The following is a 15,196-nucleotide window of genomic DNA, read 5'->3' on the forward strand; positions in this document are numbered from 1 at the left end:
AAAATCTTTCAAAAGGTAGTGTTTACCTCGGACGATTTTGAGCTTGCTTGGTGAGAGCGGTGGTTTGGGCAAGGCATCTTTCTTCTTCTTCGTAGCGACGCCAGTCACACTGCGGTTCTTCAGGGTTTCTGTCCCCCAGATCATCACCGCCAGGTTTTTGGTGAATTTCGAGTCTCCCTGTGTCCGCTGTAGCTGGTGCCACTTCTCCTCCTCCACCCAAATTCCTCCACCCAAGTGCACCTGCAGAAGAGACGCTCTTCTTCAAATATGCAGCATACACACAGTGTCACAGACAAGATTTTGCTTTCATGTTCTGCCACTTCAGTGCCATGTGCTCTATTCCCCGAAGTGTGCCTGAGACATGGTAGCTTTTCTTTCACAATGAATTAAACAGCTCCGTTTATGGAGGATGACATGCAACATTCCATGTGTAATTCAGATTCAAGCTTGTTATCAACAGTTTGTGTTGCATGTTAAACAGTTGTGCTCATAAGCTTACACAAATCTGACTGATACTGTAAGATATTAAATATTTAAAAAGGAATCTACAAAAAATCATAAATTTTGTGTTTTTATTAGTACTGCTCTAATCTGAAAAAAAAAAATATGATTTGCAATGGTGAGAAAACACTTCTTAAAAGTCGAGTGATCAAATTCTTTGTGGCCTCTCAATTTAGAAGACTCTCTGAATGTAGATAAGTGATATGATTTTATAGAAAGGAAACATTAAAACATTTAAAACATGAAAAAGAATAATAAGGAAGAATCAATAAATTATGAATGACTTGCTGCCATTTTGTAAATAATATGCAATCATGTAATCAATAAAGTAAATGTAGTCTGATTATAACTATTTTAAAATGTAATATCACACTATAGATGCTTATTTAGGAACCAGCACATGATATTAAGAACTAAAGGTGTGTCAATATTTGAAAAGGATAATTTCTGTAAGATCAGTCAGTATTTTGAAATATATGTAAATATTGGTTATATCACAAGGGGTTACAAAAAAAATTAAAAAAATGCAATTTTTATGATCCCTATTATTTAAAAAAGGAAATGAAACAACAAAAAACTTTTGACCAATGAATTTCCATGACCTTTTCAGATGTTAGCAAGCTTTGTTTTACTCTATTCAAGAGAAATAATTAGCTGATGAAATATTTTAGAGCAAAGCATAACTAGAAAAATATATATTTGTTATAGAATTTTAATTGTTTTTTTGACCAGTTTTCCATGATGGTAAAAACTGTGTCCAGTGAAGATCCTGGTCTTTTGAGTTATTTATTTAAATGACACTAGATCCTTGCCACAAGGGCCTACTACATACTTCCTCCACCATCTGAGATCTAGGAACCAATTACTACATACGAGAGACGCGTCACACATAAATTCGGCGGTGAGGTGTCCGGGTTCATTAAATGCAGTAATGTGTTTTGACAGATGCCAGACCAGAGTGTTGACTTTTAAGCCACACTGTGGAGGACACGGCCCAACAAGCCATCAGGTGGGACTGATGGGCAGCTGGTGAGTAACAGCTGAGGTAATGTGCCTTCTGCTTTGTCACCCTGAGCAGTCTTCGGGCTCCAATCCAGCAGCTTTTCCCCAATGCAACTAATGTGCTTTAGGCCCTGGTCGAGCAGACAGGCTTTTCACTGCTCTTAACTTAGAGGAGATTTGCTTTTCTACGGCTACCTGTCACTCAGGGCAATTCCTGTGGTACAAATAATTAATGCCGGATATGTGTGCGTATGTGTAAAGGCCTAATTTGCTTTTGTTCTTCACGCTTGAACTGAGAACCCTTTCAGCATGTAACACAAATTCCCCCCTGTCATGCAAGGCAGGCGAAGGAACGCAAAATGCGGACCCGATGTCTGCTAACAGGGCTCAAAATCACAGCAAGCGTTCTGGTTAAAAGGCCCTTTGAGACTGACGGGGGAAGGTTGTAGAAGAGATTTCGCTAGTCAATTAGACAAACCAAACCACTGCAAAACGTTAAAAGAAACACTGAATTACTAACACGAGGAACATCAGTGAAATCACTGAACTGTCTTGTTTATACAACAGCTTAAAAGAGTGGCTGGATTACTGTCTGTACGAACTAATGGCTGAAGTCAAGCCCTTTTTCTTTCATGTTAGCCAAGAAAAACGCCTGTATCCAAGTAAATATCAACGATGGCAACTTTCATAACACTGGAAAATCTTGTCTCAATTAACACGTTGTTATTTAATATAAGTGCAAGTTATATTAATATAGTTAGGAGCCATTTTTTAAATGTTTTTGAAAAAAAAAAAAGTCTCCTATGCGCACCGAAGTAGCAATTTATTTGATCAAAAATACAGTAAAAAAAAAACTAATATTGTAAAATATTATAATTTTAAAATGTTTTGTAGTATGTATATTTTAAAATGGAATTCATTCCTATGATGGTAAAGCATCTATTATTCCAGTCTTCAGTCAGTGTCACATGATCTTTTGTAAAATTATGTCTATTGTCACTTTTGATCAATTTAATGCATCCTTGCTGAATAAAAGTATTAATTTCTTGACCCAAAACTTTTGAACAGTATTGTCTTATATATATATATAATTATATTGTGTTGATTGATGGGCTGCTTTGCTGATAAAAAGAGGCTGAAATAAAGCGATGTTTGAAAATTACTTGCTGTAGGAAAGACAGTAAAAACACACAGGTGTACATACTTTTCCATCATTGAAGGTGTAGACGGTTCTCGGGGATGGGGAGTGGGAGTGGGTGGAGCTAGTGTTGGCTTCCTCTTGACACACCTCCTGTGGTTCACTGATCGGCTCCACCACCTCTGCTTTGATTGTCTGTGTGCCATTGTCATGCATCGGCTCTAAGAAGAAAAGCAAACCACTGATCAGCATTCAGTAAAGCACAATTGAACAAGAGAAAGATGTGTGCAATCCTGAGAAAGTGTAGAAGGCAGACGTTCCCTGCTCTCTAATGACCGTTTTGAATTCAGTCCAGTGTGGCTGCAGTAAGCGCTGGCCCGCTCTCTTTGGAGCGCTGCCTGAAACATGGCTCTCCCATGCCTCAAGACAACCGGGTCATTTTAGCTCAGTAAGCTGGCTTGGTGGCTGGCCGCACTAAGCTCTAATGTATCTGTTGAGTTTTAATAGCAGTCAGTGCACTGCACGTCTGACCCTAAAGAGCCCTGGCCAGTCTAATCTTCATCCTGCTCCACCAGCTTGCTCCAGACCACAGTCTGTTCCCCACACACACACACACACACATAGCAGCTGGCCAGGACAGTGGGCTCAGTGCTCTGGACACTATGTCCTCTTTAAGCAGCCTGAGAGGTAATCAGTCCCTGCAGCTTAGATATATGTGTAACATCACATCAAAAAATGTTAAATTATTAGGGCTGGCTAATTATAAAGAGATGCAAAAAAAAAAAAAAAAAAAAAAAAAAAACTGTAATCCTAATGGCCAAAGACAGTCTAGCATATATATATATATATATATATATATATATATATATATATATATATATATATATATATATATATATATATATATATATATATATATATATATATATATATATATATATATATATATATATATATATATATATATATATATGGAAAAAATTAAGAGATCACTCCAAGTTCAGAAATCAATGTTAAGTGGTTATATATATATATATATATATATATATATATATATATATATATATATATATATATATATATATATATATATATATATATATATATATATATATATATATATATATATATATATATATATATATATATATATATATATATATATATATATATATATATATATATATATATATAAAAATATATATAAAGTCTTTGAAATAATACAATATATTGACCTATAAAGTCACCTTTTTTTAAATTCTATTCAATGCTTTCATCTACCAATCTGCAAATTATCTTCATTTTTCTCAGCAAATATTGATGCGTGTGATTAATTTGATTAATTAATAACATAATTACATGACATAATTAATTACTTGATATGCTGAATATAAATTAAGTACTTGATATGCTAAATAATTATTAAATTAATCAAAGGATGAACATTTTAATTGACTGACAGCCCTAAAAATTATAGAGGAGCATATTTAAATTGCTGTCTGAAGATGTCATTCTTCATTGAATTGGACACTCACTCACTATTGCTTACTTACAGCTGACTAACCTTTGCTGCTTTTGTACTAATTAAAAAAAAGCTCTACAAGACCTTAAAAAAAAAACATACTAAAAGGTAAAATTACATTGTATAGCAAGCACTATAAAACAGATATTTAAGACTTTAAATTGATCGGATGAGTCATGTTTGAAGCCGCTGTAAGATAGACTGAGCAATGGTAAGGCCTATTCAAACAGTCTGAATTTTCAATACAGATGCACAACGGTTTTAATCTTAGGGGAGTTGTGGCCTAATGGTTATAGAGTCAGTCTGGTAACCCAAAGGTTGCAGGTTCGAGTCGTAATCCTGGCAGGAAATGAATGAGGTGCCCCAATCGCTCTCCGGGTACCACAGCAAAATGGCTGCCCAGTGCTCTTGGTGTGTGTGTCCATGGTTTGCAGTGTGTGTACTCCTAATGTGTATGCACTAACTGGATGGAATAAATGCAGAGGACAAATTATGGGTTACCATAATTGGCCCTCAGATGTCACTTTCACTTTAGTCAAAAGAATGAATTTTCTATTATTCAGAGAAAAAAATCAAAATTCTGCGATTTGAACAGATCTGTTAAAAAGTTTTTGCGCATATTGTTTAGTTGCATCATTGGTGTGAAAAGGTCTTTAGTCGGTCAAGTCGGCCTATATGTATAGTTCATGCAAATCTCACCGCTGCCAAGCCTCATGAGCAGGACGTCCTGCAGGCGTCGATTGAAATCACGGAGCTCCTTGACTTCGGTCAGCAGACTGCCATACTCCTTCAGCTTCTTGGCCTGCTGCAGCAGCTGCCTGCGTGTGCGCTCCAGTTCCTGCTGCAGCCGTCTCATTTCTTCTTCCTGCTGCCTGTAGCTGTGCACCAGCTCCTCATACAGGACGCGAGGCACCACGGCCTCATCCTGTTCTTCCTCTTCCTCTGTTGTGAGTCTGTCCAGCTCCTCTCCCTCTGTGCATGAGTTGACTGCGTTCCTTTCCAGCCGTGCCACCACCGCAGCCAGGCTCTTTGAGGAGTTGGAACTGGCCCGCTGCTGTTCCTGTGACTGGACCTACATCACAAGATTGAGCATCTTGACCAGTGCAAATGGTGTACATTTAAATGATTTAATATTTGATTTTGGATATCTACCTTCCTCCAGAGGAAAGGGTTAGTTCACCCAAAAAATAAAATTTATGTCATTAATTACTCACCCTCATGTCGTTTCAAACCTTCGTTCATCTTCGGAACACAAACTAAGATATTTTTGATGAAATCCGAGCGCTCTCTGAAAGTTAATTACCACTGTCAAGGCCCAGAAAGGTATTAAAGACATTGTTAAAATAGTCTATGTGACTACAGTTGTTCAACCTTAATTTTATGAAGCAATGAAAATACTTTTTGTGCGCAAAAACAAAACAATAAATAACAACTTTATTCAACAATTTCTTCTCATCCCAGTCATTCTCCTATGCTGTTTATGTGGTAGAGAAAGTGGGTTCTGGCCACTTCATAAAATTAAGATTGAACTATGGGGGAGTCAGAGAGCTCTCAGATTTCATCAAAAATATCTTAATTTGTGTTCTGAAGATGAATGAAGGTCTTAAGGGTTTGGAAGGACTTGAGGGTGAGTAATTAATGGTTCATTTTTGGATGAACCAACCCTTTAAGTTTCAACCCCCATCAAACACCTAATAAGGATCTTCCAGTTAACAAAATACAGCAAGCTGTACTAAAGAGTGGTCACACTAGATTTGAAAGAGGTCATAATCAAAATTTCCTTGATCTTTTAAGATAAAAGATTGATGTACTATGAAAAAAACTTTCAGAATTTCAAGTCTAAAAAGAGAATTTATGGTAAACGACTACCGGGGCACTGTGATATCACATACATTATGGACTATGTTTAGATCAAATCTATTCCCACTATGCAAATATGTAGAACAGAGTTCACCAAACTCGATCTTTAGTACACAAAACCCTACTCATATGCAGTTACATGAGTATGAATGGTAGAACACAATTTCTAATATGGCTTTCTTTTTTAAAGCACAACTGGAAGAAAACTCCGGAAAAAGGTAGACCTCGAGGAGCTACATCAATACACACAAAAATATAATCTGCTTTTTCATTTTAAAACTATTACTTACAGGCCAACACATTGCTAATTCATAAAGAATCTCAGGATTTAATATTTCTTGTCACTGTAACAGGGCTAAACTGGCTATGATTACGTTCTGTGAAACATCAACTGAGTTTATAATAAACACCAAGTTCACACTAAGTAATTAAGGTATGAACTGCAAGAGCACACAAAACTGGGTCGTTAATTTAATGGACTGCACAATTAAGAAGTCAGGACGCTAAAAATACACAACAAGCCCACTGAAGAAAGAAACACATGGCCTTTCTGGCATCATGCTAAAACTGCCAGATTAAACAAAACAGGCTTGAAACGTTTGAAATGTCAGTACAAATTCCATAAGCGTCAAAACATGTTCTAATATTTTTTCTTGTTTTGTTTGCAGAGTATAAAATACACTCTTAATATCAGCAGAAAATCCCTGTTGAGCCATTCCCAATCTGTCCACATGTTCCCCATCCAGACCAGCATCTGAAAGCTTGCAAATGTCTCCAAATCTTAAAACCTTTCTTAAAAAGGGGTAGACCAACCTTTTTATGTCTAAGGGGCATTCTCTCCTCGCCAAGGTGATTCTCCACTGTGTTCCTGTTCGACATCTTGGGTATTTTCATCTTCTTTTGCATAATACTGTGCTCAAATTCCTCAATGCTTTCTGAAAAAGAGGACGGAATACGTGTCAGAGGCGCAAATTATATTTCATCTCTGTACTCTAAAATGATGATATAGTTAAAACAAGGACACATCAGCAAGAGAAACATTTTATGAGTTTGGTGAAGTTTCCCAGTAACCTTGTAATGACACAGATGACTAGCTATTGTTGCAATAAACTATTAATGGAGCGTTTAACTTTGCAAAGCGACGTTGACGGGGCAGCATCAATATGATTTTGACAGGCGGGGTCGTCACAACTGTCAGCGTGTGATGCAGTGTCAAGTAACCAAGGCCGCTTGGAGAAGACGGACCATATAAATGTGCCCACCTAACCCCTTATCACGCCAAGTGGAAAATCATCAACCTAAGATCTCGATTGTTAACTACATATTCAAAGTTTTACACTGGCCGGGTATGGCACACGAGCCTTAAGGTCGGCCACCCACAACAGATTGCAGACTGCTTAAGTTCAAGCAAACTGATTTTAAAGCTGTACTGTACTGCAGACTTTTGTCTTTAACGAGATCAGGGTTGTAAGAACAGGTTAAGCCACGCATGTAGATTAGTAATGTATCTGAACAGTCCTGATTGAAGAGTGGCAGGAGTGAAAGTTGCTGAAGATTTTCACTGCTTGAGCAGGAAGTGTCACATGACAACAGTTCTGCCACCAGCACTGATTTAAACACTACATAATATGCTGACAAGTTATGTGTGTTATAATTTAACATTATAACATGCTGACATAAGGTTACAAGCTAACTGAACGTAAAAATGACATAAAATAACCCCTACCTGGCTGGCTAATGTGATGACAGTAACCTAGCTGCTTGAGCTAAACACAACATAACGTTAAAATACAAAACTTTCTGGTTATCATTTATGATTTTCCGTATCTTTATCAGTTCAGATAGATTATTAGTGTTGTTGTGATGATGATTTTATTCGCTGTTTAGCTCTTATGCGCCGTCGATAAATGAAGGAAGCGTTAGCAGCAAGCTAACAATCGCTTAGCATCCTGAGCCTCTTTCTCTGCCTTTAAAACCCTCCTATCTTTCGTTTCTACTTTCATGAACTTATTCAGACGTTGTTGACGCGCCTTTCCTTTAGTTAATATTTAGATTGTCGTGCTTGTCAAACACAGACACGATTAAATCTCTCTATTACACAAACCCCGCAATCACGATGAGCTAAAAACACCAGAAACATCAAGAAGACATCAAACCTATGATATATGCTCCGTCTATATCCATTAATCACATCAAAACACTCAGGTTAAAGGCATTAACCTTCTCTTAACAACCCAATACATGTGTGTTAAAGCATTTTCTTGCAATTCATATGGAATTAAAATGATGATTTGTATTTAATATGAGTTTTCATATTACGCAATAAATATAACATAAAGCATCACAGATAAGCGTTTCATGCACATGCAAATATGAAAATATGCTTCATATCAAAGTTGCAAGACATTTCAGATGATCCGTTAAACATTTCCGTCATGCGTGTCACTGTTATTTATTAAGATTGTTATTATAGGTAAAAATGAAGACAAGAGCAGAACTCACCTGCCAGGGCGAGGATGTGTGCTTTGGCAGGATGGCCTGCGCCTCTCAGCACTACATACACCTTCTGATCATCAAAATCTCTTTTGTGCACAGGCTGGAAATCTTTCACGTCTGACACAGGTAACGCGTAGCACATGTCGTCCTCCAAGAAACGCACGAAAGCGTACATTATTTTTGTTCTTTGGTCCCTGCTCTTTGGGATAGGGCTTGACAGTTTCCCTCAAAAAAGATTTTAAAAAACATATATAAACACAAAGAGGGGGGAGACAGTGGGGAGGCCTCTGCGATCGACTGCTTTTGTCTGGCTGGTGCGTATCAGTTAAGGAAATGCAGAGCCTAGTTTCTGCAGACTGTACTAATCAAATCAGATGTGATCAGAGGTTTATTTTGGGGGTTCAAAGTGTCGTTTGCCCTTAATTATTTAATAAAAAAAAAAAAATTAAATGAAAAAAAACAAACAAACATACAATATTAACTAAAAATAAGTTATTTGTTATTACTATTAATAATAATCATTATATTGATGTTATATTATATCATAAAACAGGATAGTATAATATTATTATTAATAAAATAGTTGTTTTATAATATATGATGTATTTTAACTCCAGGTTGAGTTTTGTAGTTATTACAATAAACTTGAGCAAAACAGAAAAAAGTGGCTGGCCGCACACTGAATCAAAAAAAAAAAAAAAAAAAAGACTTAAGTCTAGAAAAATACAAATTATTTATTATATTAATTGCATGGTGCAAAAAAGTGCAAAGTGCAAGTGAATTAAAAACGTGTCTTGCTGTGATAACTGATTGTTATTGGTGCTAATTGATGATTGTGATAATTGGATTAAGCTGATGGCTCTGAATTGCTTGTCTTTCTAGAAAGAGGGTGATTGTTTGTTGCATTTTGAGCACTGGATAGCAATCTGCTGAAATATCTGCTCCTCTGTTTTTAATTTGCACCATGCATTTAATATAATAAATTTTGTATTTTTCTAGACTTCAGTCTTTTTTTGGATTCAGTGTGCAGCCAGCCACTTTTTTTCTGTTTTGCTTAAGTTTATTTCTTTTGGTTCTACGCACCTGAAGGAAACAAGATTTTTGCAACTGTGAGCGCAATAACTTTCTTTGTAGTTATTACAATACAAATGAAGACTTCAGATGCAAAAGCCTCTAAGTGCCATCTGAAATTTTCTTCTAACTTAAGCATTTTTATCAAGCTTGTATGTTTAGGTTCAGTAATTCCACTTTATGGCAGTTAATTGGTCCTTTTCATTGACATTAAAGTGAGATAACTGAAAATAAACATACAAGCTTGATAAAAATGGTCATTTTAGAAGAAAATTTCAGACGGCACTTAGAGGCTTTTGCATCTGAAGTCTTTAAATGTTTAATAATGGTCAGTTGTTGTTATTTTAAAAGCATGTTAAATGATGAATTGTGACTGTTAGCAAACAGGTTTAGATTTCCAAGATTTCTTCATTTAGAGGGACTTTATAGACAAATTCATCAGTTTTGAGGACAAGAACTGATGTATTGTTGATTTATCAAAGAGTAGTATTTTCAGTTACCCAGAATGCTTTGCAGCTGGGTGAGTTCTGACCAGGACTGCATTTCAGTTAGTTTTTTTTATGCCCTTGTAACCCCTCCTGTTTGAACCGCCCGCTCTAAGCGGGACTCGAACCCGTGTCCGCCGGCATGGGAGTTGGGCACTCTAACAAGTAGGCTAAAGACCACAGTCTCTAGCGTCAGTGGCTAGAGCGCCTCTTGAGATCAGGGCTACGTTCAGCCCCGACAATACGTTGCAAAACGTTTTTTTTTTTTACTAAAACGGTGGTGCGTTGAACACCCTGTTCTGATGACGCAAGAGTTGCAACTATGGCAGCTGAGAAGGCCATTCCTTGTGTTCTTTCTGAAGAATTTTCGGAGCCAGATAAAGTCGGTAAAAATACTGCAAAATACGCTCACTGTTACAGTCACTGCCCTTGTCCAGAATAAAAGAGAACACAGTTGTAAACGACTTTACTTGGACCTATTGTGTCTCTTTAATACTGTGTGGTTTATATACATGCTAATGCTGATTTTGACATTTTTGACACTGCCACCATTCAACCCGGAAACTGCAGCAAAATGTTGCGCACCGGTTTGAGCTTGAACGTGGCCCAAGAGAGTGAGGTTTACATGCACAGCTCTTACCAGCCTACGTCTGTTACACTCACCCCCCCAAACCTCACATCTCTCCGGGTCATGGCACCAACATAACCCCTCCTGTTCGAACTGCACGCTCTAAGCGGGACTCGAACCCGTGTCCACCGGCATGGTAGTCGGGCGCTCTAACAAGTAGGCTAAAGCCCACAGCCTCTAGCGTCAGTCGTTAGAGCGCCTCTTGAGATCAGGAGAGTGAGATTAACATGCACAGCTCTTACCAGCCTACATCCATTAGACCCTTCCCTCGCTAACTTCACTCAGTCTCCTTGACTCGGATGTACGTCATTGCTTACGTTGTATGAGTGCCCACTACTGGCGGAACCTTTGCAATGGGCTAAAGTGAGTTGATGTATTATTTATTTTTTTTCCCCTTACGAAATTGTTTAATGCAGCATTCTATATATACAGTGCCCTCCACAATTATTGGCACCCTTAGTAATTATGAGCAAAAGCAGCTGTGAAAATAAATCTGCATTGTTTATCCTTTTGATCTTTCATTCAAAAATGCACAAATTATAACCTTTCATTGAAGGAAAATAATTGAAAGTGGGGGGAAACTCACATTATGAAATAAACGTTTTCTCCAAAACACGTTGGCCACAATTATTGGCACCCTTTTATTCAAAACTTTTTGCAACCTCCTTTTCCCAAGATAACAGCTCTGAGTCTTCACCTATAATGCCTGATGAGTTTGGAGAACACCTGACAAGAGATCAGAGTCCATTCCTCCATACAGAATCTCTCCAGATTCCAGCTCCATGTTGGTGCTTCTTCTCTTCAGTTCACTCCACTCATTTTCTTTAGGGTTCAGGTTGGTGGACTGAGATGGTCATGGCAGAAGCTTCATTTTGTGCTCAGTGACACATTTTTGTGTTGGTTTTGATGTTTGTTTTGGATCATTGTTTGTTGTGGATTTCTAGCAGAAGCGGTCAGGTTTTGATTTTTTTTATCTGTTGGTATTTGATAGAATCCATTATACCATGAATCTGAACAAGATGTCCAGGACCTCCAACAGAAAAATAGACCCACAACACTAAAGATCCAGCAATATATTTAACCGTGGGCATGGTGGGTTTGCTGCCAAAAAGCTCTTTTTTTTAGTTTCATCTGACCATAGAAGCCGGTCCAGTTTGAAGTTCCAGTCTTGTCTGACAACTGAATATGCTGGAGATTGTTTCTGGATGAGAGCAGAGGATTTTTCTTGAAACCCTCCCGAACATCTTGTGGGGATATAGGTGCTGTTTGATAATTTTTTTTTAGGCTTTCTGAGACTCAAGACTCAACTAATCTCTGCAATTCTCCAGCTGTGATCCTTGGAGAGTCTTTGTCCACTCAAACTTTCCTCCTCACCTCGCATTAGGACGATTTAGACATGTCCTCCTCCAGGCAGATTTGTAACATCTTAAGTTGATTGGAACTTCTTAATTATTGCCCTGATAGTGGAAATGGGGATTTTCAATGCTTTAGCTATTTTCTTACAGCCACTTTCTATTTTGTGAAGCTCAACAATCTTTTGCTGCACATCAGAACTATATTCTTTGGTTTTTCTCATTGTGATGAATGATTAAGGGAATTTGGCCTTTGTGTTTCCTCATGTTTATTCTCCTGTGGAACAGGAAGTCATGCCTGGACAATTGTAAATGTAAATATGTATGGGAATATACTTCAGAGATATTTTACTCATAAGAATTTCTAGGCGTGCCAATAATTGTGGCCAACATGTATTGGAGAAAAACATTTATTTAATAATGTGAGTTTCCCCCCACTTTCAACTGTTTTCCTTCAATGAAAGGTTAGAATTTTGTGAATTTTTGAATGAAAGATCAAAAGGATAAACAATGCAGATTTATTTTCACTCCACCTTTGCTCATATTTACTAATATGGGTGCCAATAATTGTGGAGGGCACTGTATATATATGTATTTTAAATATTACAATGAAGTTTGTGATGGGGTAAATTAAATGCAATATGCGGTGACGTCACAATCGTGTTGCATTGTGGGATATGGAGCTTTCTGAAGTGTACATATGAAGTAGACTGTCCATATGAACTTCCCTTGTCCACTTCACGAAGTGGAACGCACTTCAAAATGGTGGCAGGGATTCCCCCGAGGGTAAGTGCTTAGGGAAGTTTGCTGGAGTGGAACGCAGCCCATGTTTTGGTCAAATTGTATAAAGAGACTAAAATATTCTTTGCCAGTAAAAGGTCCAGAGTTGTGTTAAATATCAAGTTACGGTCCATATGTAGTATTATTTTGAACCATGCCATACACTTATGCCATATATATTGCTTATGGCAATTGCTATAAAAATCTCTCTCTCTCTCTCTCTCTCTCTATGAGAAATTGTTGTCGGATATTATATTAGATACTATATTGCCACTTGCTTTTGAAAGTATATTTCAAAACATTTCAAATCTACACTAAGAAATTTGATTTAGTTCAGCAGCCCCAACATGGAAAGACTGTGGGATGAATGCACCATTGTTGCATTCTTCTGAATTGAATTGAATTTGAGATTCATCACAATGTTTTGTATGTGGTCTGTTATGTGGAACATCAACATAAGTGAAAGGATCACAAGTCAAGGATGAAAAAGGCCCATGCCTGCCTGCTAGCACACTGTGGTTTTCCATCTCTAGGCATCCAGTGCTGCTTTTCCGTTAATGCGTTTTCAATATCCCTCATATCCCTCTTATACGGCATAAGAAAAATCTTTCAGGCAGCCAATCATTACCATAATCGATTCATTCACCTATTACTTTTGTTCTGCACCAATGGTCTCAGCTGAATGCTGTGAGGGAAGAGGTATTCTTCAGGATCACTGCCGATTCCGACTGTATCAGTGTTTCTGCCAGCATGCTGTTTTGCTATCCCTGCCATTCTCTGTTCCTTGTTTCTCTTCAAATGACAAAGGCTATCTGACAGAGAAGAAACATTTTGTTATTGTAAAACAGGCAGGTTGTTATACAAAAGGACGGATTTCTTCACTTGTACTTTAATAACGAGAAAGGCACAGTCAATAAATGGCACTAACAATTCGTTCTGCTTCGCCTGCCGTAATTGAAAAGTAAGTGATGCAGAACTTTGGATGCTTTGCCCTTTCTTCTTTTTTCTCTCCATTTATTTCCTTTCATTTTATGTCACTGTTTGAGTCAGATCTGCCATCAAGTCCTGAGCTGAAAGTGCAGAGATGAAGTTTGCTCCAGGGATAAGTTGTGGGCTTACGGGCCGCAGGATCAGCAGGGGCCAACAGACAGAATGTACTTTCTGTCCATCTATTCTGCTAAACACCACATCTGCAAAACGACAGTGATTGTGGCAGTAAAAAGAACATCTCAGCCTCAGAGAACGAACGGCTGAAGACCACTGGGTGGACAGGGGCCCATGGCTTGTTGCTGGGCAGAGCGGTGTAACTGATGCACTGCGAGTAGACTTTGCAGAGACGGGGCTCAGCGCGCGGCGAAAGGATTATTCTTAATCTAATCTGCCCCTCAATGGTTGGCTTGTCCTGCACTCAGAGTCGCTCCAATAAGACTACCCAGATCCCCTGGCTGATGCGTTCAAGTGGCTCCAGTTCAGGACAGAATGTATCAAATGTGAATTTTGCTGAATTCCAAGCTTTTCTGAGCAACTTTCCAGCAAACAGATCTGGAATTTTATTAAAAATGATAGTTCATCCAAAAATGAAAATTCTATCATCATTTACTCACTCCCATGTCCTTTCAAACCTGTATGACTTTCTTTCTTCTACAATCTTCATTCCCCAATAGGTCACTTTTTCAAAACTCTTCACACAGTTCTCCTTACCAACTTTCAGCTTGGCACAGCAGTAAATTCTACATCTAAAATGCACTACAACTAAGCTAAAAACAAATCAAAAACAGCTCATATATGTCTCAAATCAAGTCATTCTTTCATAAAGGTTCTCACCCAACAAACACACTTCAACACTCATAAAACAATAACCCAATAACCTTAAAAAACACTATAAGGTAGCATTATACAATTTTTTTTGTAAAATGTCTTTACTGTTTAGAATTCACTGCAGTATATATTAAATGCTTCATGTTTATATTACGGTACAAAATTATTTGTAAGTTGGCCTTTTTTTGTATCGATGGTAATGCAATTGAAAGACTGTTGCAGTGTCCCAATTCGCATATTATCTGTCCTAAAAAGTATTCGAAATTAGAATTAGTTTGTCCCAAATCGTAGTATGTTGAAATGAGTATTCCAAAATCACCTGGATGGTCTGCTATTTCCAGTTAGAAATCGAAGTGCAGATCCGTGCACACTCTATACACATAAATAAACGACAGAGAAGTCCGTTAAAGATGCAATTATGACAAAGTAGTACTGCATGTCCCAAAGCTTGCCTACTCTTCTGCTACACACTCAAAAGTACAGTATGTACTTGTTCTTTACAAAAACAGTACATTTTTTAGGACATAGTATAAGTAGACAAAC

General features: G+C 37.6%; 2 protein-coding genes across 4 annotated transcripts in view; both read right to left on the reverse strand.

Annotated features, from left to right (window-relative positions):
- Positions 1-8,779, reverse strand: part of bend5 (BEN domain containing 5) — a 58,888-nt gene extending 50,109 nt beyond the window's left edge. For 2 of the 3 annotated variants that reach the window (XR_010895953.1, XM_067394591.1), the window contains exons 1-5: positions 8,526-8,779; positions 6,837-6,958; positions 4,863-5,235; positions 2,708-2,862; positions 27-240 (exon numbers count right to left, since the gene is read on the reverse strand). Coding sequence is in view for 2 of the 3 variants with exons in the window: in XM_067394591.1 (XP_067250692.1) it covers positions 27-240; positions 2,708-2,862; positions 4,863-5,235; positions 6,837-6,958; positions 8,526-8,694 (1,033 nt within the window). In the remaining variant the exon portion in view is untranslated. Of the gene's footprint in view, positions 1-26; positions 241-2,707; positions 2,863-4,862; positions 5,236-6,836; positions 6,959-7,749; positions 8,053-8,525 lie in introns of those variants that run through there. The other variant, XM_067394592.1, reaches the window with a different exon arrangement.
- agbl4 (AGBL carboxypeptidase 4) overlaps positions 1-15,196 on the reverse strand; it is a 410,833-nt gene that overhangs the window by 105,022 nt on the left and 290,615 nt on the right. The gene's annotated exons all lie outside the window — the stretch shown is intronic.

This window comes from Chanodichthys erythropterus, chromosome 9 (assembly GCF_024489055.1).
Source record: "Chanodichthys erythropterus isolate Z2021 chromosome 9, ASM2448905v1, whole genome shotgun sequence".
Taxonomy (NCBI): domain Eukaryota; kingdom Metazoa; phylum Chordata; class Actinopteri; order Cypriniformes; family Xenocyprididae; genus Chanodichthys; species Chanodichthys erythropterus.